At 44.6% G+C, this 26,139-nt stretch overlaps 1 protein-coding gene across 2 annotated transcripts in view; it reads right to left on the reverse strand.

Annotated features, from left to right (window-relative positions):
* The window catches only part of CCDC47 (coiled-coil domain containing 47), a 454,951-nt gene that overhangs the window by 38,651 nt on the left and 390,161 nt on the right, over positions 1 to 26,139 (reverse strand). For both annotated transcript variants that reach the window (XM_069634111.1, XM_069634112.1), the window contains exon 11: positions 402 to 511. In XM_069634111.1, the coding sequence (XP_069490212.1) occupies positions 402 to 511 (110 nt within the window). The remainder of the gene's footprint in view (positions 1 to 401; positions 512 to 26,139) is intronic.

Consider the following 26,139-nt stretch of genomic DNA (forward strand, 5'->3'; position numbering starts at 1 on the left):
GTTGTTCAATTGGTCTCATGTATCCATTGAGCTCTGCAAGGCAGCTAATCGGAGTACTCTATTCTGTATTATGTGCACCTTTCTCATAATATCTGTGTCCTGCATTTATACTACAGCCAGTAAGAATTCCTTGTGGCTATTGATGAAAGGTTTCCTGTACCTATACCAAGAACCCTTGTATGGACTGCCAAAGTTGCCCTTGAAATGCTACTCATCATTGTGATTACACAGAGAAGGAAACTTGTAAAAGGCAACTGCAAAGGAGTTGCCCCATGCTATTTTGATCGATACAAGGCAGCATATATCAAGGTAAGGATTGCAATGAAAGAGGCGCAACCAGGTATTCTGGATGAAAGAAAGGTATGTCAAACATGATTGAAAGACAGCATTTGTCATCTTACCTCTCTATTGAGACGAAATTTCCTGACTTTATCAATAGAATAAATAACCATGTTCATCAGCGGGAGCAAACCTTCCATATCCTTTGGAGAAGTGTTGCCTAACCCGGGCACTGTAAAATAAACAGACAGAAAATAAAACCAACATTCTGACGGTCTTAAAATGTCTGTCTACTCTCTAAATGTCTAACAGGTGAACAAAGCAATTCACCATTAACAATTCTCAAGCATGTGTTTTGTGAATACATACACACATGGTTAGGTTACATATTTCCATCAGCAAAAGATATACAGAACATGTACAAAGTTTAAATCTATACATGTCATGTGGTCTTTCCATTTGAGCATCTGTCCAGTCTAACAAATACCGTAAAGATAATTCATGGGCCAAATCGTATGGGGCTTGCTTGAAATACATTATACAATGGTAGGCATATTGCAAGCTTTAGAAATAGGGGAACATATATTAAAACGAAAAATCACAAACACTGCAGAAGCAGCAGTTTCTTCATTAGCCTCCAGCAGAAAACAAATGTTCAGGTAGAGGAAGCAAAACAGACAATACCTCTATAGGCATATGGATAGTAAGTTTAAAATGGGTTCCCCTCCAACAACCTGTACTGTTTAATGTGAAGGAAATCCTTCAAAATAATGTTAGCATATTAAAAAAGGAAGTGCCGCTGCTGCAGTAATCACAAAATACGCCCATCTGTGCCCAATCGCCTACAAAAACAACTGGCCGCGTGCACCAGCGCGCGCACCACGAAGAGAACCGTAGAGTACCAGACTGCAGACGCCTGGAGTCTTTCTGTTTGCCTACTCTTGGACCTTTAATTGGACTTAGTTGGATTTCAATTCTGTTTTCAGGTTGGATTTATTCTAAATGATTCATATAGCTACTCTGCTTGACCATTTGCCATGAGGAGAGCAGCTACTCCGCACAACAATATGCCACCAGACACTTCCTGGAAGTTCAATGCGCACGCACTGTGACGTGTACACGTTGCATCCATTCCCTTCAAGGTCCCTTTTACTAAGTTGTGTATTGAGGCTAAAGTGACGCGCTACACAGAATTAAGAGTAAACAAACGAAACAATGCGCACTGCGACTGTTAAACTGCCAGCCAAATCATCTTTTATAACAGTGAATCTAAGAAAAGTCTAAACATATACATAAATAATAATTTGGATCATTAAGCAATATAGCACAACAGATACAAGGGGACATGTATACATAAATAATAATTTGGATCATTAAGCAGTATAGCACAACAGATACAAGGGGACACGAAAAACATTACGGACAGAAGATATTCCCAGTGAGGTACCTAATCCAACATGTTTATGATGAGATATTTTTGTTTGGCACAAGCACAAGCTTGGTCAGGGTTTTCAGTACTCTTAATCCCCTCTGGCAAAAACTATTTAAAAGCAGCTAGTGACATTAAGGTGGCTTTAAGACCACGCTCCCTGGCTAGACGCTTAGCTTCCATAAATGTTTTCCTTTTTATTGCCACCTCCTTGGGAAAATCAGGAAAAATATGGAATTGGTTTCCTTGCCATGTTAGAGATTTCTCCTGGCTTGCGATGTGTAGCATCTTTTCCTTTACCGAGGTTCTCACAAACTTGACAATTATCAGTCTTATTTTTCCTTCCAATTGCTTAACAGCTTGTTCTGCTTGATTTATGCTTGGTTCAAAATGGCGCGGGCGCGGAATGCATTCTGGGAGCGCTCGGAGCCATGTTGGATATTTACTTCACTCCGCAGTGAAAGGCTGCACACATTTTGCTGAAGTGTTAGATTCACAGTGCTGAGACAAACATGCTTTTTCAAACTTGGTATGCAGTCAAAGCCATGTCTGCTGGGAAAAGCTAATGTTATGGCTTGCTACTGTTCTCCCTGCAGCATGTTTTTAGAGCAGGGACGCCCTGCGTTCCTTGGGGGGAGCTCTCGATTGACCCAGCTGGCAACAGACGGCTGTTCCTCAACTGCGCAGGTGCAATTCCAGAAGGTTCGAGAATGAACTCCCCTTTTGTGGAGTTCCTATATATGCGGAAACCCGGAAGGGTCAGGTGAGACTTCAGCCAGAGAAGGACGCTCCGTCTGGCCTTCCTGTGAGCTGTGGCACACTCTCGGCCTGGCTGCCCCCAGAGTCTTCCAGCCGCTTCTGGACGAGATGAGGACAAGAATTACACTCACGGTGATGCATTTCTTTTGACTTCTTTACTTCTTCTGTGATCTATGTCCATGTTAGTTTTATGAGTTATTTCTATGTACTTGTAATCTTTGAATAAATAGCCGTAAAGAGCCGATTATCTTCTAAAGAGTGCGTGGCTGTGAGTTATTGTGTCTGTCCGTTTATGGGTTGAAGTATTTGCTCTATAATTGCATTGGTGATTTATGGTTGTTCCGTGCACTTTAATGGGGAGATCAATACATTATGGCGCTGTGAGCAGGGTTATTTGTGATGAAGTGTTCCAAATATTCAAGAATCTGTTTGAACGTAGATAGGCTTCGGTTATCTTGCAAGCGAAAGTAAGTTGGCAGTGAGTGTTGAACTGTTTTTTTTTTTCTCTTTCTTTGCTAGTGTGTGCGTGTTTGTGGGAGTGATTGCGGTGAGAAAAGAAAAAAAAATAGATATAAAGAGATTTTGTACCATTTTGCAGTAATGAATAATTTGTTCAGGAAAAAGTGTGTTCCCGCTGGCAGTGAATGTTCTGATGTTATTATTCCAGGCTGGACTAAGAGTCCATATGATAAATTGGCTCAGGCATGGGCCTGTGGTGCCGGGCTAAGTGAGACTTGGGATCAAGGATTGGAGGATGCTGATCCGGCTGATGTAATTGCATGCTTGCAACAAGTTTCAGTAGAACGTGGTAGAATGTGCAGCATTAGGCAGGCGAGGTTGGGTTCTTTTGCATGCTTATAGGAAAATACATCAGAGGCAAATGGATATGAAAAATGAGGTTTTGAGATTAGAGAGAGCTGGCTGCAGAACGTCAGACTGCGTTAATGCAGCAGATTCAAATGAAACTGTTTAAAGATAAGGCCGACACATATCAGGCGGTGGCCGAGAGGGCAGCAGTCAGAGTAGCTCGTTATAAGTATAGGAAAAGACGGGTAGGGGTCAACAAAAGAAAGGTGGCAACTGTAATCGCTGGCGCAGACTGGGATCCAGACAAGTGGGATGGTGATATTTTTGATTCCACCAGTCTAGAAAGTAGTTCTGCAGAAGAGTCTGCCCCAAACCAGAGGTGAAACAGAAAACAGTGGCGGCGAAGCCTGTTGGAAGGCGGCGAGCCGGACCACACCCGCAGAATCCTGGTGGTGGTATGGTGGATTTAACCACGCTGGAGGATTACACACAACAGGAGGTTGGGGAAATTATTACCCGTTTGAGGCAATAATCAGGGGAAGCTTTATTGACATGGATGGTGAGATTGCTAGATGGGGGTGCTGCAGGGTTGTTGGTAGATTCTACCGATTCACCACGTTTTTTACCCCTGTCAATTGACACCAATGTACAGGAGGTCTTAAGAGCAGGACCGCCCCCTGATGCAAACGGTCAAGATACGCAGGTGTCTTCGTTGCACCTGATAGCCCAAGCATGTAACTGTAAATATGTTAGGCGATCCTCTGCACACCAGGCCACTACACATCAGAACACTGCTCACATTCCCCCAGCATCTCCTCCCAAGCTTTGAGGCTCAAGTGATTCGGTGAACCCACAGAACCGAAAACTCCGTACCAGCTTTAGTGTACGGGCTCGATTACAACCCTTTCTGCATTGGCAATTGCCTTGGAGAACATATAGCAGAAGGGGCGGCGTTTCGTCTTCACGTTGGTCATGTGATACACTGTGGCGTTCCTCACGTGATCTTGGTGGACGTCACATGACCCAGAGAAGTCACATGACCCAGGGACACTCAGTATAAAGGTCTGAGAGACAGAACGCTCTTTGCTTCTCAGCTGGCTTCAGACCCTGTTTGGCGTTACTACTTGCTCCTTGTTATCTTGATCACAGAACTCTACCTCGGACTCCCTCGGACACCCCTTTGTACCTTTGCTTGGAACTGTTGACCTGTTGCCGGATTTTTGGACTTCACCTCGACTTGTCTTTGGATCATCCCTTGGTACCTTGCTGAACTTCTACGCCCTTTTCCTTCTTGGGATTCAAGTCAAGCCCTCTCTCCTACAGGTGGCTAACCCTTCATCCACGCTAACCTGCGGTTCTACCATTCCAGGGACCGCCGCATCATCTGAGTCTCGAACCTCTCTACTAGGTTACCTGGGTCACCCTTACACCAGATAGGTAAGACACTTTAGATCCTTTTGTTTATCTGACTGTATTGTGATTGCCTGGTACTTAACCTTGTTCCCTCTTGACAGCAGCATCGGTGTTCCAGAGGCTCCGTGGATCTGGGAAGACATCTCCCACCTGTGGCCTCAAAGGTCGCACAGCGGGTTTCTATTTAGTTCCCCTGTGCGTCACTTGGGGACAGAGGTCTCATCGGTCTACACAACACTCAAGTCAGAACAAAATACCCGATTACAACAGACTGGCCTAGTGAAGAAACTAAGTGGTATACATTGAGAGAAGCAATTCAAAAAGTCAGAGAGCATGCTATGAAAGAGGCGATTCACATAGATGCTCCTGATCACATGGGATCCGTGCCGCTCTCAGTTTCAACTTGCAACATGGTAATTATAACTGCGCCACCCGCATACAAAAGTATCATTATGACTTTGCTCGTAGGTATGACGGGCAAGGCTACTGATGAGGTAGCAGATGCCATTAGGCAACTTGCGGATTTGGGAGAGTGGGACAAGAGTGATAACAAGCCACGGGAGAGAGAGGGGCGCAGAGAGAGAAGAACTGAAGGCAGGCGGCAAGATAGCAGAGACTCCCGAGTGTCCCGAAAATACATGTTTTTGGCTTTGTTAAAAGATGGTGTGCCACATGAAGAAATTGATGGCATTGAAACCAGAGTAATGTATGAATTATACAAAAAAAGAGGACTTGCAGCAAAAGAGCGCTATAAACAGGTTAAGAAGCAAGAAGTCACCACGCCACAGGGGGATGCCTTACCTTCTGCTCCTGCTGCAGAAGAACAAGATGAAGGGTCTATGGGGACACCTTCCTCGTACCAGCCAACATACGCTGATTTGAGAAAGGTGGCGAGTGCAATGCTAGAGGCGGAGTCAAGTCACACATTCGAAATTTGACTAGGGCTACAGCCAAGCTCCAACAGCATCTGCCCGCATAAAAGTGGATAGGCGGCCTCATGTTGATAAGATTTTTTGGGGGCCAGGAAATACACAAGGGGTGCGAGCATTGATAGACACCGGGGCGGAGGCCTCTTTGATTCATGGTAATCTGACACGATTTAAAGGCAAACAGTTTACGATCACAGGTTTAGGGGGAAAGGAGACCCCTGCAGTGCAAACGCGAGTGGAGATGAAAATAGGCAATTTAAAGAGGCAGAAATACCAAGTGTTGATTGTCCCGATACCAGAGTATATAATTGGCTTTGACATTTTGGAAGGGCTAACCTTGGGACTTGGTGGTAAAACCTACCAGTTTTGGGTAAGTGCATTGATTTGTACCCCAATTACTGTAGGCAAATTGAAGATGCCCCCAGTGTAAGTGCCAATAGCAACCAAGAGGGTAGCAATGAAACAATACTGCATTCCTGGGGGGGCACAAGGAAATTTCAGACACCATCAAAGAGTACGTGGAGGCGGGTGTATTACGCCCTATTACCACATCATGGAACAATCTGCTCTGGCCCATTAAAAAGGGGGATGGGTTGTGGAGGATGACGGTGGATTACAGGGAGTTGAATAAACATACTCCTCCCTTAGTGCCCGCAGTCCCAGATGCCATTACCTTGATTGAGAATGTCAAAAAGTTTGAGGGGACTTGGTATGCAGTGATTGATTTAGCTAATGCATTTTTCTCTGTGCCAATTGCTGATGAGTTTCAAGAACAGTTTGCATTTACGTGGGGTGGTCGTCAGTACACTTTCACGAGACTACCCATGGGGTACATGCACAGTCCTACTATCTGTCACCGGCTGCTGGCAGAGCACTTAGACAAGATACCGTGTAAACCTGACATACAAATCTCTCATTACATTGATGACATTTTGATTCAGGGCAAGGATGAGCACAGCGTGCAAAGTCAGCTAGATGTCCTTATGGAAGGATTGAAAAAGGAAGGGTGGGAGATTAATCAGAGTAAAATTCAAGGTCCAGCTGAAACAGTGATATTTCTAGGGATTCAGTGGCATCATGGGCATCGAGAAATGGTGCCTAAAGCTCGACAGAAAATACTTGAATACACCACTCCAACGAACAAAAAGCAAGCTCAGCAGTTTATAGGACTGTTTGGGTTTTGGAGACAGCACATTCCGCATTTGGGGCAGATATTGGCCCCCCTCTACAAGGTGACATGAAAAAAATTTCAGTGGGGGGGGGGGAAGAGCAGCAGAGAACCTTTGAGATGGCGAAAGACACTGTGCAGCAGGTGCTTGATTTATGGCCCTTGAAGGCAGGCAAAGTGGAATTAAATGTGTCTGTGCAAGACAATTATGCTAACTGGAGTGTGTGGCAGAAACAAGACAGGAAACGTGTGCCATTAGGGTTTTGGAGTCTTAAGTTGCCCGATGCTGGTAACTCATATACTCCGTTTGAGAAACAATTGCTGGCATGTTATTGGGCTCTTGTTGATACTGAGCAAATGACGGTGGGCCATGATGTATTCATGAGGCCAGAAATACCAATCATGCAATGGGTACTGAGCTCTCCTAAAACACGTTGAATAGGACATGCTTAAGAAGCCAGCATAATTAAATGGAAATGGTACATTTAAGGCAGAGCCAAATCAGGAAAGGGTGGAGTGGCAAAATTACATTAGCAAGTAGCCAACATACCGCCCTCAGATTACATACCCCCGGATGTGCCTGAAAAACGTGAGTCTCCCGTGAAATGGGGAGTACCTTACAGCGATTTGACCGTGGAACAAACAGAGCATGCTTGGTTCACAGATGGTCCAGCCCGATACGTGTTTGTTTATTTGTTTGTTTATTTATTTACGTGGGAACTGAGCGGTACTGGAAAGCAGTGTCGTACAATCCCAAAACCAAAAAGATGTTGACAACTGGAAAAAGAAAAAGAGCAGTCAATTCGCAGAACTGTACGCAGTTTACCAAGCATTGGAACAAGAGACCCCTGGTCAATGTTATGTGTACACAGATTCATGGTCAGTGGCGAATGGATTGGCAGTGTGGTTGCCAACTTGGCAAAAGAATGGATGGAAGATTCATTAAAAAGAGTTGTGGGGAAAAGAATTGTGGCAAGATATTGCAGAAATTTTGTTACAAAGTGAAGTCACTATATATCATGTGGACGCGCATTGTGCCACAGATTCATTAGAACGTTGGTTTAATTCTGTTGCAGATGAACACACCAAGATTGCCTCAGTGGATGCAGAGGCTCGGGAAGACGATATGGAGGGTTTGGCCAAATGGCCCATCAGAAATGTGGGCACTTTGGAGAAAAGGCTACTATCAGGTGGGCACAAGCTCGAGGAATCAGTCTTCCTTTAGAACTAGTGAAAACCATTATTTTGCAGTGTCCCGTGTGCCAACACCAATTGCATAGACCTATACCTCAAATTGTTCGAGGTACATTGAGAAGAGGAAAATTATCAGGCCAAATTTGGCAGATTGATTATATCGGTCCTATGCCAATCAGCAGAGGTTGTCAGTATACATGCACTATTGTAGATACATACTCGGGATATTTTATGGTTTTGCCGTGCAAACGTGCAACCCAATTGAACACCATCAGATTGTTAGATCAGATCATATTACATTATGGAGTGCCTTTGCAGATTTAAAGTGTCAATGTGTCACATTTCAAAGGCAAATTAGTCCAAGAATTTTATCAGGAAAAGAGCATTGAGTGGGTCTATCATATTTCCTACCACTCAGCTGCAGCAGGGCTAATTGAACGAATGAATGGGTTACTGAAGGAACAGTTGCGCAAATCTGGAGACGGCAGTTTGGCAGGCTGGCGTGATCGTGTGTTTGATGCGGTGCAAGTGCTGAACAATAGGCCTGTGTATGAACATGAAACTCCTTTGATGCGATTAATGACTCCTACTTTACAGGTTCAACCCAATTCAGTCAGAGAAACATCATTATACTGGGAAATTACACCAGGTTCTTTAGCTCCCTATTGAGCAACTCCAGAGTCAGCAGGGGTAGACTTGCATTCTAATGAAGAAATCAGATTAGATCCAAGAGGAATAGTTGTAATTGAAACAGTGATTGGAGTACAGATTCCCCCAGAGCATATGGGATGGATTGCCCCTAGATCTGGCCTAGCATTGAAGGGAGTTCAAGTGTTGGGAGGGGTAATTGATGCCGATTACCAAGGCGAGATTAAAGTTATCCTAATGAATAGTGGGGATCAATTGTTATCAATCCACAAGAGTGATCGAGTGGCCCAATTGATAGTCATTCCCATTAAGTTGTCCATGATTAAGAAAGGGGAGCCTCCTACAGTGTTAACTACCCGTGGGGATCGCGGTTTTGGCTCTTCAGACAGCATGGTACCGCGTGCAAAGGTATGGGTGGAACAGCCAAGTGGTCCACCAGTGCCAGCAGATGTCATTGCATCAGGCAAAGATCAAGTGGTTCTAGTAATGGAGCCTGGTAGAAGGAAATGGCAATATGTACCCGCAGACAAATGTTACCTAAGAGAGTGATGTGCAACACGGATATCTCTTTTCTGGGTTTGCTTTGTAGATCCTGGTCTGGTTGGTGTGACTGTGGCACTAAATGGACTCCATTTGGAAGCGTTAAGACAGTCTTTCGTCACCAGCAAAAAATGTCACATCTGTGCCAGTGATCAAGGGGATACTGATGGTGACAAATAATGTTGTCCCCAAGCAACCCTATGCCGGTGCCGACAAGCCCGCCAGACCGAAGACATGGATCCGTGAATATCAACAAACACATTAGAAGCAAGTGGAAACAACCTTGATGCCAGTTGTGCAGGAGCCCTTTGTAGGACGGAGGAAACACTCTATGATAATTCAAGAAGAAAATATGTGGATCTATTTAGCGCAGCACGTACTGAATATATCACACTTTTCTTTAACTGATGTGCCCAATGCTGAAGCTTTATTGATTACATGTTTAGTAGCGGTGCCGACGCCTGTTCCGGTTTTAAATCATATTTTCGGTGTCACACAATGATTCTTTAGTTCAAGACTCAGACATTAGACAATCTTTTTCAGTCTACGAGTACTGCAGGTTCTGCCAAGAAACCGACAAGAAGTGGAGAAATTTGACACGTGTGATCACGTACAACATAACTCAAGGTGATGTGTGTTATATTATGATGTGCAAAGCACAAGAAATTGGTAAATGCAGACAAATAGAGTTGACCGATCAATACAATCATACTACATTCGAGAGGAGACTGTTCACGAATGTCACGCAAATGCACCAGTGTAAATAACACTATGTCTTGCAATCATACAGTGATAACTGCTAGTCATTTGAATCATGTGAAACTTCCAACAGGATGGCTCTTTTCATGTGGTAACATTACATCTACTTCTATTACAGCTACCATTTCTGGAGGTCCATGTGCTTTGGCTCGATTAGGACTAATGATGTTTCCTTTACACTCAGCGATAGTTATCTCCTGACTGTGATTCACATGTACATTTGCTATCAGAAGCTGAGGTTTTAGCATTAACCCTTTCATTAGTAGGTGTTTGGGGTTTAGCTGCTGGAGGTTACAAATCTTTGATGAAATTAGCGTGTTTAGTAGTTAAAAGCATTAATCATACTTCGCAGGCTTTAGAAGAATTACTCCTTGATAGTCAAGTTATTAGAAAAGCTACTTTGCAGAACAGAGCTGCTGTTGATTATCTACTGCTGAAACATAATTTAGGGTGTAATCCCTTTGAAGGTATGTGTTGCTTCAATTTGAGTGACCACTCAGGATCCATTGAAAGTCATATTCGAGGTTTGAGGGATCTCATTTCTCAAGTGTCTCAAGATCATAACAAAAACTGGTGGGATTGGTTATTTTCATGGATACCCGATATTGGGGGTACACTACGTTATATTTTTGCTTGCATTTTTATTATTCTGTCTATTAGAATTGCTGCTTGTTGTTGCCTTCAATGTGTTACGCGGGCTCGCAATGCATTCTGGGAGCGCTCGGAGCCATGTTGGATATTTACTTCACTCTGCAGTGAAAGGCTGCACACATTTTGCTGAAGTGTTAGATTCACAGTGCTGAGACAAACATGCTTTTTTAAACTTGGTATGCAGTCAAGGCCATTTCTGCTGGGAAAAGCTAATGTTGTTATGGCTTGCTACTGTTCTCCGTGGAGCATGTTTTTAGAGCAGGGAGGCCCTGCGTTCCTTGGGGGAGCTCTCGATTGACCCAGCTGGCAACCGACGACTGTTCCTCAACTGCAATTCCAGAAGGTTCGAGAATGAACTCCCCTTTTGTGGAGTTCCTATATATGCGGAAACCTGGAGGGGTCAGGTGAGACTTCAGCCAGAGAAGGACGCTCCGTCTGGCCTTCCTGTGAGCTGTGGCACTCTCGGCCTGGCTGCCCCTGGAGTCTTCCAGCCGCTTCTGGACGAGATGAGGACAAGAATTACGCTCACAGTGATGCATTTCTTTTGACTTCTTTTGTGATCTATGTCCATGTTAATTTTATGAGTTATTTCTATGTACTTGTAATCTTTGAATAAATAGCCGTAAAGAGCAGATTATCTTCTAAAGAGTGTGTGGCTGTGAGTGTCTGTTTATGGGTTGAAGTATTTGCTCTATAATTGCATTGGTGATTTATGGTTGTTCCGTGCACTTTTCAGGGGAGAGCAATACACAGCTCTATAACATAAATCCAAAATCATTTGGCTGGACATTGCTCCCAGGTAGACCCCCTTGCAGCACATCTAAAACTAGTTATGATAGATTTTGGTCAGACTTTTCAGGAATACCAATCAGGCGGATATTGTTGCTCCTAGCCTGCATTTCCAAATTCATATTTGACAACTGCAACCTGGACATATTCTCCTGCATCTCCCGGTATGTTCTGTAGCTTCCAGAGGCTTCTCTTTCTAGGCCAGATGTCCTATTTTCTACGTCCACCATGCGAGTCTCTAGGCCGCTGACTTTCCCAGATAAGTCATTCAGTGTTGCTTTAACTTCAGTCATAGCATTGGCCACCTGCCTTAACAACTTAAAAATGTCAGCAATGCTAGGTATCTCATCTTCAGGTTCTCCATTCACCTGTTTAGGTTTCTTGGAAAGAGGGTTATCCACGGTCTCACTTTTCTTCTTAGTAGACATTTCAGCCAGGATTTCAGATGGTTGCCAGGGTGGAGGGCAGGAGCTGCTTCCTCAGGCTGCTGCTCCTTCTGAATACAACTTGTTAACTTGCCTACCAATAGCTACTCTGCTTGCTATATACTGAGCTAGTATATTTAAAACTGCTATTTTTTACCTTTTTTCTTTAGTAATCACAAAGCACGCCCATCTGTGCCCAATCGCCTACAAAAACAACTGGCCACGCCCGCACACCGGGAAGAGTACCGTAGTGTACCAGACTGCAGAAAGTTAGCTACACATCTAAATACTGTAATTTTGATGAACAAAGTTGGTTGTTGGTATGGAATCTTCCATTGATATTAACATCTGTCTTTGTTATTACAAGTACTGAACCACCCGAGGCAACATCGGCGGAGGGGCTAGATGAGGAAATTGAACTGGATCCTAACTACTCTCACTCTCTCTCCATCTAACGAGCCAGAGTCTGAGTTACCCATTCTACCTGTTCATTCACCACCTGAAATAATTATAGTGGAGGATTCAATTTTACACCCTCCCATATATATATGAGATCTTCCGCCCAGGACGAAACACTACTAAAAAAAACGAAGAAAAATAGGAAACGTACCTCACATCCTTTAGAACAAACAGGTTAAAAAAAAAGAAAAGCAAAAAAAGGTGGCCAAAACTAAGAAAAATAATCAGAATTATAAAAATAATACTACCTCTTTTGATGGAAAAGGAAAATCTGCACTGGAGATTCCGGATGAACCAATTCCTCCTACTTTTGAGGACCGGCAGTCCAATGAAAAAGACAATGATCCAGTATCACCTGTTCCACCTAATCCGATGTTGCAGGATATATCTGATCAAGCAGATTCATCATCACATGAGTGTGATCCTGGGAAAATAGTTGGAAACATGTCGAATGTAGAATCTGATGTAAAGAATATGTCTGTTTATTCGACCCACTCGCTACCCAAAACTGATGTTATTCACCATAGTCTTCACCATGCCAAACAAGACAAACCTAGACTCAAACAGACAATGTTTGTTAAACTTTGTAAGGATGATCTGATTTTTAAAACTATGGACCAAAAACATCTAGAGCTTACCACCACCAATCAGATCATTGAATCTATTGGGTTTAAAAATCTTCCATGTTGAACTTAAATCAATTAAATCCTCCCAGTTTGACAACCCAAGAAACCTGTCTCCACAGATGAATATCCCATCCCAGACACATGGAAATGAGGCAACAAGAAATGAAGAGCTAGAGAAATTAGCTACTGCTCTTCCTGGTTTAGATGATGAAACCCTAATTGCAACAAAGATAGATAGAGTCTACAAAGACCTGTTTCCAAATAGGAATACAATCTTAACAATATTGCACGCTATATCCTCTCTTCAATTAATTCAATCAAGTGATACAGGCCGGATAAAATATCCAATTTGCTCGAATCAAGATACAGTTGAGATTGTAATTCCATCTAAGATGGTAAAAAATCTAATATGGCTTGAGAGATTTGCTCTATACAGAATAAGACTTAAATTGGAAGCCAGAGCACCACCACCTGTTCAGGAACAGAAAATGACAAACCATCTGACCTCAGCCAGTGGGTCAAATCAGAAATATACTGAATGCTGCTGCAAATGTAATAACACCTCTCCTCAAATAAATCAAGGGCCTAAATCAATTAACCCAAAATCGAGATGGCTATGGGTTTCCAAAGCACAAGACTTTTCTGACCAGGGAGAGAAATAGCATCTAACCCCAGAACCAACTCACTCATGTTCATTAATTTGTTGTCTTAAGTGTAGAACATTGACGTGGCAGTCGCTAATGGAGACCCTGAGGAATGAGGATGCTCAACAGTTCATCACTTCACGACTCTCCTCCGGCTCCTACATGGTCGCGAGGTATATCAAAGTCAGTGATTGACTATGTCTATTTATCGGAAGATGCTAATAAACGAATAGCTAGCTTTGAAGTGCTCCCATCAGCTGACAGTGATCACAACCAGTTAGTATCTAGATGGATACCTTAACAGCTAAAAATAAATAAATAAATAAATAAAAAAAATCACTTTACTATCCACATGAAATTCAATCAAATAATAACATTAATAGATGCAAGTGGTTTCAGTAAAAGATAACAAATTTAGAAAATATGATCACTAAAAAACCTCACTTATTTACCTCAGTTGAAGGAGAACATTACTCCGATTATATTCGGTTATTAGCTCAATCACAAATGAACACCTTGCATTCCAAAACACACTGTAACCCAAATTCAATAACGAAATTGCAGAAATAAAAAAGAAATATCGAAAAAAGACACGTAAGCTCTCTAAATTGACTAATAATGCTGAAAGAATGAATCTTAAAATAAAATCTAGAAATTCGATAAGGGCTATTAAAAATAAAGAAAGTCAAGAGAATGCTGAAATTATGTTGAAAGCGGTCATGACAAAATCCACTAGAGAAATTGGGCAATTGATTAATGAGTCCCTGAGTGAAATCTATAAATCCTCTGACCTAAACTCAATTGATGGAGCAAAATGGACTTCATTTTTCTGAATTATTAAAAAGCTCCTCAATGCATAAACAAACTACCTTCAATGAACCACCAGATCTGTAACCTTTTATTTTTGAAAAATTAGATATCGTGTTGATTAAAAAACTTGGCCCTGGCCCTGACAATTTATCAAATGCAACCATTAAAGGCTATCCAGAACAATGGGCGCAACATTTATTAATACTATTTAAGCAAATTATCAATTCAAAAAAAGATACCTCCCTCGTGGCAAAAGGCCATAGTGATTCCAATTTATAAAAAAGGGGCTAGACAAGATCCTGCCAATTACAGATCTATTGCCTTATTAGATGTCCCAGGAAAAATTATGGCAAAATTAATACTTTGAGATTTTATAAAATGGACAGTGGAAAAATCAAGTGATGATAAATATCAATTTTTTTTTTACCAGGGATTGGTACAGTTTTAAATTTAATGATTTTAGCAGCGATTAAAACTCAAGCGATATTAAAGAAACAACCAGTTTGTATTGCACTAATCGAACAAGCTTTCAACTCTGTTTCGAGAGATGTTTTATGGCTAAAACTTCTATCCTCTTCATGCCCCCCATATTTTATGTATCTGATTCAACAATTCTAATAACTCGATTAGTGTCAAATTAACTACAAATGGCCTTTTAACAGATCCTATATCAGTTAATATGGGTCTGAAGCAATGGCGTCCTTTTGCATCATTTCTTTTTAATTTCTATATAGGTGATATCTTCGAAGATTTAATTAACACTTGTTCCTTCCCACCAAAACTACAAAACACACCAGTGCCGTATTTAATCTATGCAGATGATTTGGTACTATTAGATAGGACTCCAATAGGTTTATAAAGAAAATTGACAGCTGTAGGCACTTCTTCCAATGCTAATAACCTGCGAATGAATGCTGACAAATCGAATATTATAATCTTCCACCATAGTCTACCGAAAAATGGATACCGATTCAACTGGTCTATTCTTTCTCTCCGAATAGCCCAGAGGCCCCATTACACTTACATAGGCGTAAATATCAATAATAGTTAATCTGACGACCCATATAAGGTGGAGATAATTCAGAAGATAAAACTACTAGCTATCCAAGGTAAATGTCTTCAAAAAGAAATATGGGATTCTCACTTAAACCGGTTATTTTGTTTTATAACCAAAAAGTGATACCCAAGATAATATATGGTAGTGAAGCTAAAGTACTTACTGAATCTCCGAAATGGGAATTCCTTGAGGGTATTTTTGGGAAATCAGTCTTACCACTACCGCAATCTACACTAATACAGATAAGATATGAACTGGGACTCGTATCACTCAGAGCTGTAGCAGCATGGCGTTTGTTAGCCACTTTCAGGAAATGTAAATTTGCGTCACTTGAAGCGAACATCCTATTTCCTGTGTTAAATATGCTGCTACTATCTTCTGAATCTGGCCCTTTGGAGTTTTGGAAACAAACTTGTTTAGCAATAATGAACTAAACTGACATCTCAATGGAATTGCTACTGGACAACCCTTTAAGAGCTAAGGTAAAATTGTATGCTTGGGATTGGATAAACACGAGAGAAGACTGTATGAAATATTGTGTTTACAAATATGGTGCCTTTTCGATAAAATCTGTTTATGAGCGCCCAGATATTTTAAAGAAATTTCCTAGCAGAGACTAGATTGATAAGATTATGAGAATGCAATTTAATTTATGTCTTACAAAAGTTAAAAAGGCGTCCTACTCATCTACTTCTAACCAAGATATTACCTGTCGCTTTTGCCAAGCTGGATGTAATGAAACCTTGAAACATTATTACTGAATGTCCAGGATTATTATCAGAAAGAATATTCCATTTTCAAAGGTTTTTCATATACTATGTGGATAGAGATATTTAATGCCTCCCGGGTTTCATTGAATATATCTACTATCCAATTCCTGACAAAACTGAATTTATTCACCATGATGAAGATATGAGGTGATAGGTTGGTGATCTTGTTGATTTTAGAATCTCATAAACATGATGATTATATGATACCCAGCCTGACGACGGGGAATATTCATGAGCATGTGAATCCATGCCAGACCCCATGCTGGAGAAATAACACTTCTTGGAACTTGAAAAAGATGGGAAATACAAGAAATAGAAAAGTAGCCTGATCAATGGGAAACGAGAATATTTTACCAAATGTTAAACAATGACAGGAGGGGGGGGGGGGTTTATGCAAGATTTACCTTTAGCTGCTTTTCCTCCATAAACATCTATGGAGCCTCTCAACCTTTTGCTCTTTTGTACCTGTCCAGATTTTTGAAGGCAAGCAAAGCCTTTTTACTTCACTTGCCATGCCAAGCTCTTCTGTTCTGCAAGAACTGATCAGTCCATACCGCCTTCAGTGCAAAAGATCTCTGGTCTCCATTGTGAAATTCTCTTTTTATTTTCCTGTTCACCTTCCAGTGTGAAGTGCAGCATGGAAACTCTGTCCTTTTAACTGATGATTTTGGTAACTTTGCAGTTACTTGCATGATGTGTCAAAGACTGGTGTTAAGATGGATTGCTCAAATCTGGCCTGGTGGACAGATTTCAGGAGGCCACCCAAGTTATAGTGGACAGGGGAACTATTGAGGTAAGCCAAACCCAATCAAGATAAGCGTGGAGAGTGTGCAAGCCTTAGACTCAGGAAAGTTGAGTAGGGTCATGGGTCCACAATGAGTACACAGTGAAATTCACAACGATTCTGCTTAAACAGGCAAATGCAAAAATACAAAATGTATTAGAAGCCCAAAAACACTAGAAAAAGGAATCTAGCAGGTAATATCACACAACACTCAAAATATAAAACATATGCAGTCACCTTTGGTAATAGAAATTGCACAGAAATTACTTATACACCTGAAAGGAAAGTAATTATGCAATAGGAAACCCAGTACACAAGAATAGAAGCCTTAACTTTAGGAGTCCAATCCCTAAATTGAATGGGGCCTTGTCCCAAAAGTGACAAAGTTCCTTTAGGAGATGCGACAAAGTTAGGAAACGTTCCTGTGGTGGTGGAAAATGTTCCAGAAGACTTCAATGCTTTTACAGTTAAGTAAGGTAATTTAGCTATTTTTTAGAACAGCTTTTTAAGCAACTGGTTAAAAAGCAAAAGAATAGAATACATCTTCACAACCTATTAGAACAGAGGCGCTAGGGGCAGCTGCACGTATTGGGGCTACTCAACCCCCCCTGACTCAGATTTTCCCAAGTGACTTGGCTGGTTGACTGGGAGTTGATGGAGGTAGGTCTTCCCGCCGTTGAATCCAGTAGAAGATGCCCAAGAGCTGTGGGTGTAAGGAAGATACCGTTCGGGTAGAGGAGCAGAGTGCAACCCTTTCCGAAGATGAAATGCAGCAAGCACAGATGCAGGCCTCTTCAGGACATTATTCCAGATGGAGGGGGCCGGTTCCATTGAGAGTCAAGGCAAACGGTCTACAGCAGGCGTTTCGCCATTCGCGAACAAAAACGGTCTTCCAGGACAGGATCCCTTGATGCTGGTAAAAAGAAGCTTGGCAGGAAGGCGACCTGTAGGACTAGCTAGCGACATCCCGAAGTTCTGGACGAAAGCGCAGAAAGACGACGCTTCTGGTGTGGTTGCCCAATTCAGAGCTGGTCTGAACACTGGGTGGTTCAGGGATTAAAGCAGCAGGAAAGCAGGAAGAGGTTGCGCTAATTCCCCCCTTCCCCCCCCCACGATCCCAAGTCCAAGGGTCAAAGCACTAACGAAGGCCTTCTCAGATCAAGTAGTCCAGCAGGGCTTCACCATGACAGTTGAAGAACCATGGATGACTCCTGAAGTCCTGAAGAGGCCTGGCGACCTTTCCTGCAGTCCGCTACATGGCTACACAGGATACTTGGCTCGGTTGCTGATCTCCTGGGATGGCTGCAGGACTCCACTTATCGTAAATTAAGGTGTTTGATCAAACTCAGCCCTCCAAGAATAATGAACTGCACCACTCACTCAGGCAGCAGTGGCCCAATCAGGGACCACTGTGGGTTTTCCTCATGCATGCACACCAGACTTAATGGCAACAGTTTTTGGATTGGGACCAGAAAGTCCTAACCGACTTCCTAGGTCCACACACAAATGGCATGCACTAGCCCGCAAAAGCAGCAGCTTTAGAGGTTAAATGCAAGATCATAGTAGGAATTTCCTGACCCACGAGTGCAGGAAGAAGGATAAGAAACAATATGGCCAAAGGTCAAACAAAATACTGTGTGGCATGGCCATTTTGGGACACTAGTACCGTTTAGTAGCCAGACATGGTTAACACAAATGGGCACACTAAAATAAATGCAAAAATAGTAAAAATGTAACTGCTGCCATCAGCATATATAAAAGCAATCAAAACTCTGCAGAGTAAAAGTCTAGGCTATGTAAGGGTGTAGAAGTAAGACTGAAACGGAGGGGTCATAGTGGTTGGCATAAACTTATATTATGATTTTTTTTTTAACATCTTTTTATTGAGGTAGTGGCAGGTTCACAATTCGTTCCAACATCATAACAAGAAAAAAGTATACAGTGGCACTTTGCATTTTCACAAGTGATACATATTTACATGGGGTCTTCATTGTCCGACGGCAGTTCACATAAGTATGTCCTGAACGGGCCCCAGATATCTTTCGGTCGGCTCATTCTCGGCTGAGTCAGTGCATATTGTTCCTCGTTCTCATTCACATACGTCAATTCTCGTAAAAAGGTGTTCATGCTCGAAGGCGTGGGGCTTTTCCAAGACTGGAGGATGCATTTTTTAGCGACTGCGCAAGAAACATTAAAGAGTCTTCTAGTTCTCTCCGAGCAATTCCCAATATCACCAAACAGGTATTTTTGTGGAGACAGGAATGGGGATATTTGTGTTAGTTCCGCCAGTAACTCAGCCACCTCCTTCCCCCAGAACCATTGCAGCTCAGGGCAGTCCCAATACATGTGGAAAGACCCTGCTTGTGGAGCGCCGCACTTGGGGCATTCGCTTGAGGAGTCTGGTACAAACCTCGCTATTCCGGCTGGTGTATAGTGCAGTCTGTTCAGAATTTTAAATTTTATCTGGCGCAGCCCTGCATTGAGCGAAACCCTTTTAGTGAGTGTACAATACTTTACCTATTTCTCATCAGGAATGGCTACCTGCAAATCTGTTTCCCATTTTGTTTTCACATTATTGATCGTGGGGGTGTTGGCCTGCACCGATGCATATCATTTGGAGACTCCGAGACCCCCCAGAGTTGTGATCAATTGTAAACAAGGGTGAGAGAGTGGCTCATCAGGAAATAGGGGCCATCTACCCTGGAATGCGGATCTCATTCGGTAGTATTGGAGTGTTCGAAGCGGTCCTCTCCCCAGTGCCCTTAAAATATCTGTTAAGTTAACAAATTTCCCCTCTATGAACATGTCTCCTACCACCATTTCCCTATTGGGGTCCCATGCTTCCTGCATGTCCGTGTCGAATGTGGGAGGAATGCCGGGAAGGTTCCACAAGGGAATCTGTGGGTTATAGGGCCTTTCAATTTTAAGTCTCCAGCATATCGCCCCCCAAGCCTGGACAGTGCAGCTCGCCGGTCGTATTCACACACGTCTCTATGTCGTGGGGCGAAGATAATTGATCTCACAACTGAGGGTGCAACTGTGTGTCTCCACCCTTGCATGCGGTACTTCTTCTGCCATCTCATACCAATATCTCGCGAACTGCGCCTGGGCAACTAAATAATGAAGTTCAAAGTCCGGGGCTGCTATGCCTCCGTTGCTGTATGGTTCCACCATTTTCTCCCATCCCATTCTAGCAGTCTTCCTGCTCCATAGAAATGTGGTCACCATTGATCGCAGCCTGGAGAAGAATTCCCTGCCTGGCCATATCGGGATATTCACAAACCGGTACAGTAGTTTAGGAAGGACGGTCATTTTTAGCACTGCTATCCTGCCATGCAGTGAGAGAGGGGAGGTGCCTCCATATCGCAAGCTTTGCATGAATTGACTGTAGCGCCCCTTCGTGGTTATCGGTAAATGGAGATTGTCTGCTCCTGGAGACCAGAACGCCCAGATATCTAATATATCTCTCCGTCCATCTAAGGCCCTCTGTCGTTTACGGGCATTTAGTACAAGGGGTGAGTGGGAAGATTTCCGACTTAGAACTATTCACAGTGTAACCAGAGTAATCAGCAAATTCGTGTATATCTGCCATTATGGGCGCCAGGTTTTTGTCGGGTTCACAGATATATAACAGCGTGTCGTCCGCATAAAGCAAAATCAGCTGATTGGAGCCCTTCATGACTATGCCTTTATCTTTATGGCGCAATCTGACTGCAGCAGCCATGGGCTCTATTGTAAGAGCAAAAAGGATTGGCGAGAACGGCATCCCGGTCTTGTGCCCCTTCCCAGTTCAAACATGTCAGACATGGTTCTGTTAGTGTATACTCTCGCCCCTGGCTTTGTGTAGAGTAGGCAGACATATCTGATAAAATTGGGTCCCACCCCGAACGCCTCCAGCACCGAGAAGAGGTACTCCCACGAGACTGAATCAAATGCCTTCTCGGCGTCGAGGGACACCGCGACCGCCTGCCTGCCCGGGTCAATTTGTGCCATGATTCCAAACAGCCTGCGGAGGTTTAGCGCAGTAGATCTTTTGAGAATAAACCCATTGTGGTCCGGATGGACCAGTGCTGCAACCATGGGTTACATACGACTGGCCATGACCTTCGCAAAAACTTTTGCGTCGGTATTTATGAGGGAGAGGGGCCTGTAAGAGGACATGTCCTGAGGTGGGCGTCTAGGCTTGAGAAGCACCGTAACAATAGCTTCCCTCATTGTAGGGGGCAATTTGTGCTGTTCGAGGGCCTCCTCCAAGGTTCTGAGTAGAACAGGGGCCAGCTCCTCATGGAACTCCTTATAAAATTCGGCCCCCAGTCCATCAGAACCCGGAGCTTTACCCGACGTGAGATCCTTGATGGCTTCAGTGATCTCTTCTATTGTGACAGGTAGCTCCAAAGCCAATCTAGCTTCGTCTGGGAGCGTTGGGAGACCCATTGAGGCCAGGTATTCTTTTGTCTCAGTGGGGGTTTTCTGGTCTCTATTCATGTACAGTGTTTTGTAATATTCAACAAATTCATTGTTAATACCTTTATCGCTTGTGACCATTACAGTTGGAGCTGTTTGAATAGCGGCTATTGGGGCGTTATTTGTTTCATTTCGAAGCAGGTTGGCCAGCATTTTCCCTGTCTTATTCCCCTCCCCATAGCGACGTGCCCGCATGGGGGCCGCAATGCATCGTACCTCCCTCGTCACTAAATTGTCAAAGGTCCTAAGGCGCCTATGAATTTCAGCAAGGGTGTCCCCATCATGGGTGCGGCTGTATATGTCCTCCAGCTCTTTCAGTTCCCGTTCCACCTCTTCAAGGTCCCGTTTCACCCCCTTCAAGAGACCCGTTGATTTGGACATAAGGATCCCTCTAACCCAAACCTTAAAGGTTTCCCAGACCGTGGATATCCGGTCTACCGTCCCCAGATTGTCTGCAAAGAAGTTGGTTCTCTCTTCATGTAGTGACTCGGCCATGTTTGCATCTCCCAACAGTACCCCCGGCATTCTCCACATTCTGGCCTGTCTGGGAACATTTTGGAAAACGAGGCTCAATAAGACTGGAGAGTGATCGGATAACGTGCGGGGAAGGATCGTGCAGTGACGCAGCGTATTCAAGATGCCAGAGGATATGAACCAGTAGTCTGTACGCGATTCACTGTCATGCACTGTTGAGTAATATGTATATTGCCTATCATCCGGGTGCAGCACCCGCCAAACGTCTATCAGTGACAACTGTGGGAGGAGTTGGTTCAGGGTTATCGCTGTTTTCGTGGGAGCCCTCACTACACTGGTTGACCTATCCAACCTGGGGTAGAGTGCAACATTAAAATCGCTGCCCCATATAATGATTTCTGTGTCGTGTTTGTTGAGAGTGTCGAACATTTTCAGATAGAAATCCGGGTCATCTATGTTAGGGCCGTAGGTGTTAACCAGGGTCACTCGTCTGCCGGCCATTTCCCCCCACACCAACACATCTTCCCATTGGATCGGGCTCGTGCCCCTCAGTGCGGAATCCCAGCACAGGATGTATGAGTGTTATGACCCCCCTGGATTGTGAAGAGTATTCTGTAGAATAACGTAGCTTGCCCCATTTAGCCATTATGTTACGGTTAACCGCCCCCTGGGTGTGTGTCTCCTGGAGCATTAGGATTTGAGGACGTGTCTGGTGACATAATTTCCTACCTTTCTGGCTTTCATCGGGTTGTTTAGCCCTCGGACATTCCAAGACAAAGTTATTTTCACCCCGTCACCCATTTCCCCATATATAGAATCCATGCCGTGCCACTGCTTCCACCATGTCATGTGTTTATCTGCTGTAGCCGCATCGTGCACCCGCCAGACCTGATTTCAACCAACCTGGAACTGAAATTAACCAATCTAAATCCCAGGTCCCCAAACATGCCCTGGCAGCAATAACAGTCTGTAACTTCGTCTTCCCCACCCCTCCACACACATCATCCACCCCAACTTGACGATGTACCCTTAAACTTTTTTGGAACTTTCCTGTGGGTGCCACGTTGTCGTCACAAGGCCACCAAAGTGGACTCACGACCCGTTTTGAAGGTTACTCAGAGCCCCCCATTGGGAGCAGAATCCCTTTAAACATCGACAAAGCAGCTGCATAGGATAAGTGCGCAACCAAGTTCAATCAACAGCACCCCGGTCTCCCCCTCCCGGAGGTGATCTTCCGTTCTGGTCCGGTCCACGGCCTCTAGGTGGTAGGGGTATATTTGCTTCCACATATGCCAGAGCGGTGGACGGAGTCTCAAAAAAGTGTGCTCTTCCTCCATACTGGATTCGCATTTTAGCCGGAATATCAGCGCATACGGGACCTGACGCACCCTCAGTAGCCGTTTGACCGGCTCATATGATGTCCGCTGGCCTGTACTCCCGCAGCAAAGTCCGGATAGACATGTATGCGGTTCTCCTCATATTGTAGCGTCCCAATTTCTCTGGCCTTCCTAAGTATTGCATCTCTGTCCCTGTAATTCAACAGTCTGGCGATGACAGTACGCGGTGAGGCTCCAGGCTTCGGCGCGGGGGCCAGAGTGCGATGTGCTCGCTCAACCAGGAATTGGCTTGAAAAGGATTCTGTTCCAAAGAGAGTTTTAAGTAGGTTTTCCACTTGCTGTTCCATAGCGCCTTTCCCGAACTTTTCAGAAACCCCCACAAGCCGAATATTGTTCCTTCGGGATCTGGATTCTAGGTCTTCGCACTTACTTTGCACTGCGGTGCGGTCATGCCCGCCTTAAACTGCGCTATGTCGCGATCGTGTCGCGCAATAGTGTACCAATTCGGTCTTCAGCCTCGGTGATTCTAAGGCTCTCTTTGTCAACTCTGGTTTTCAGTGCTCCTATAGTGTTGACAATGTCATCTAGTTTCACATTCAGGGATAGGAAGCCATCCTGCACTTTCGTGGTAAGGCCATCGACCCTGTCGCCGCCCTCCACGCCAGGCTCCGCCATTGACACTGTCGACGGATCCGGCTCGTGGCCAGCTGCCTGGCTAATGGTGTACGAATCATCGGACCTTTCTTTTTCCCAGTCGCCCCTTCAGCCGCCTTATCCTGTTTCCTAGTGTTGCCCATGTTCGCCACACCTGCCGGTATCCCACCACAACCCGACAGGGGCAGTGGAATCTGTGTGACTTTACCGCGGAGGCAGGCCGCCTGTGCCGCGTAGGATTGTTTGTCAAGCGGGCTCGCTCAGGCCTGGGTATCGCAACAATAGTGTTTCATGGAGCCATCAACGTTCAGGTATCAGCGGTAGCTTGCTAATTCGACCCCTCACGTGTAGAAAATAGCTGCACCGCAGCCGCCGAACAGCACCCAACTCACCGTCCCGCCAACTTGCAGGGAATGTAGTACGCGTGGCGCGCCCCAGCTACCGGCCAAAAAATGTAGTCGATTCCTCGGTCAGGGAGGAGAGGATATCACGCCGTCCCACGATGGCCCACTTTCCAGCACCTGCCGCGTCACGGCAGGGAGCTCCAGCTCTCGCCCAACAGGATGGTCTCAGTAACTGCGAAGGCAGGGTCCCACCGGGCACACCCGTTCAAAACCTCGTTTTCGGTCCGGAGCAGGGCCCACGAGCCAGTAACGCTTGCTCGCACAGCCACGCGTACGGGGCGCAGGGGGGTCACTCCAGTCGCTCCACAGTGTCCACGGGCCCGACACCGCAAACGCGGCACAGGAGTCCCACCTCTCCGTCTCTCAGGCTAGAGCGTCAGCGGCGCGGGGCGCAGACCAGCCGGATGTCCCCTGCGGCCAACTCCCGGGCCTCCTCCCGCTCACCACGCCAATGCCGCTATCTCCGTGAGTTTTAGTCCGTCACTCTCAGGATTTTGGTCGGGTGTGGACTGGGTCAAGGTGCACCCTCTGCTCGACTCCACTATCCGCTGGGGGCTCCGAAACAGGATTCAAATGTAGTTCAGATTTCTGTCGGGTCGGAGCTCTCACATCAGGCAGCCATCTTGGTCGTGCGCAACAGCGCCCCCCTATTATGATTTTTTTTTTAAAAAGCCTATCTTACCCCAACTATTAGAGGGGCTTCCCCCGACTCAACCAAAATAACTAATGTCACTGTCAGGATGTCGAAAGCAAAAAGTCTCAATGTCCAATGTCAGAATCCTAGCTCTGTCCCTCACGGTCCAAGTTAAACTAAATAAAAAAGGTCTTTCTGGCCCAGAGGAATAGGACTTCCCACTGGACAAAAAGACAGTTCTGAGTTTATTAGTTCCTATAAGTGGTGGGGGATGTCTCCCTTCCCCAGACTTCTTCAGGCTTGTAACAAAGTTCAACAATTGGTGGTGAAATCTCTGTTCCCCAATTGGCCGTTCCCAGGCTTCCTCGCCGTCTCTGGGGTTACCGACCCTTGGATTATCAACCCTGGTTCTTTTTCACCAGGCACTATGACCATGAACAATGGTTTGGATGCTCCTCCAAGCTGTAGTGGGTTCCCTGACCCTGGTTGGCCGACGTGGTTTCCTCCTTCCTCAGGTCTCTGCTAGTTTCAAACACAGACTTGGTTCACTCGCCTGCCAAGTACTGTCTTCAAATGCATCACACTCAGAGTTTGCCGTATGGTTTCTCTTATATGACAGTCCTGGGTCACCTTTCCTCCAAGTACTGCCATGAAGAAGAATATTCCGCCTTATTGTTTGATGGGTCCCTTTCTCAGACGGGCCCTAGATCCTGTTTCCCATATTACCAATTCTTGATAAAGAGTCCTTAGTATTACGTAGGGGCTCATCTTCTTTCCCACACTTTTCATTCGTTATGCTTTTGAGGGTTTCCTTCACCCTCTGGGGCACCCCAACCACAGGCTCAGCTACACAGTTACCCCCAGTGTTACAGCAGCCCTCCTGTTGGTTGCAGGCTTTCCTATGTTCTTTTTTTAGTCGCCGGCACTCTTGCATTCTTGATAAAGTAGCAGTGCGTGTTTGTGACCCGATGCAGGGGCTGAGACAGTCTGTTCCCAGTCCACATCTTGGCTAAAGTGCGTCTGTTGCTTGGCAGATGCCGTGGCCATAGGCTGTCCATGAATGGAAGGCACTGCCAGTTTGAATAGTGCAGATCCTTAACACAGGTGGGCGACTACAGACCGGATCCTGAATAAAGAACAAGTTACTTACCAACTGGTAACGTTCTTTCGACTGGATGTTCCTCCAACATATTCCACATCTTTGCCATGTAATGTCCACAGCTGTGTACTTC

This window comes from Ambystoma mexicanum, chromosome 13, assembly GCF_040938575.1.
Source record: "Ambystoma mexicanum isolate Mex_15411 chromosome 13, UKY_AmexF1_1, whole genome shotgun sequence".
Taxonomy (NCBI): Eukaryota; Metazoa; Chordata; class Amphibia; order Caudata; family Ambystomatidae; genus Ambystoma; species Ambystoma mexicanum.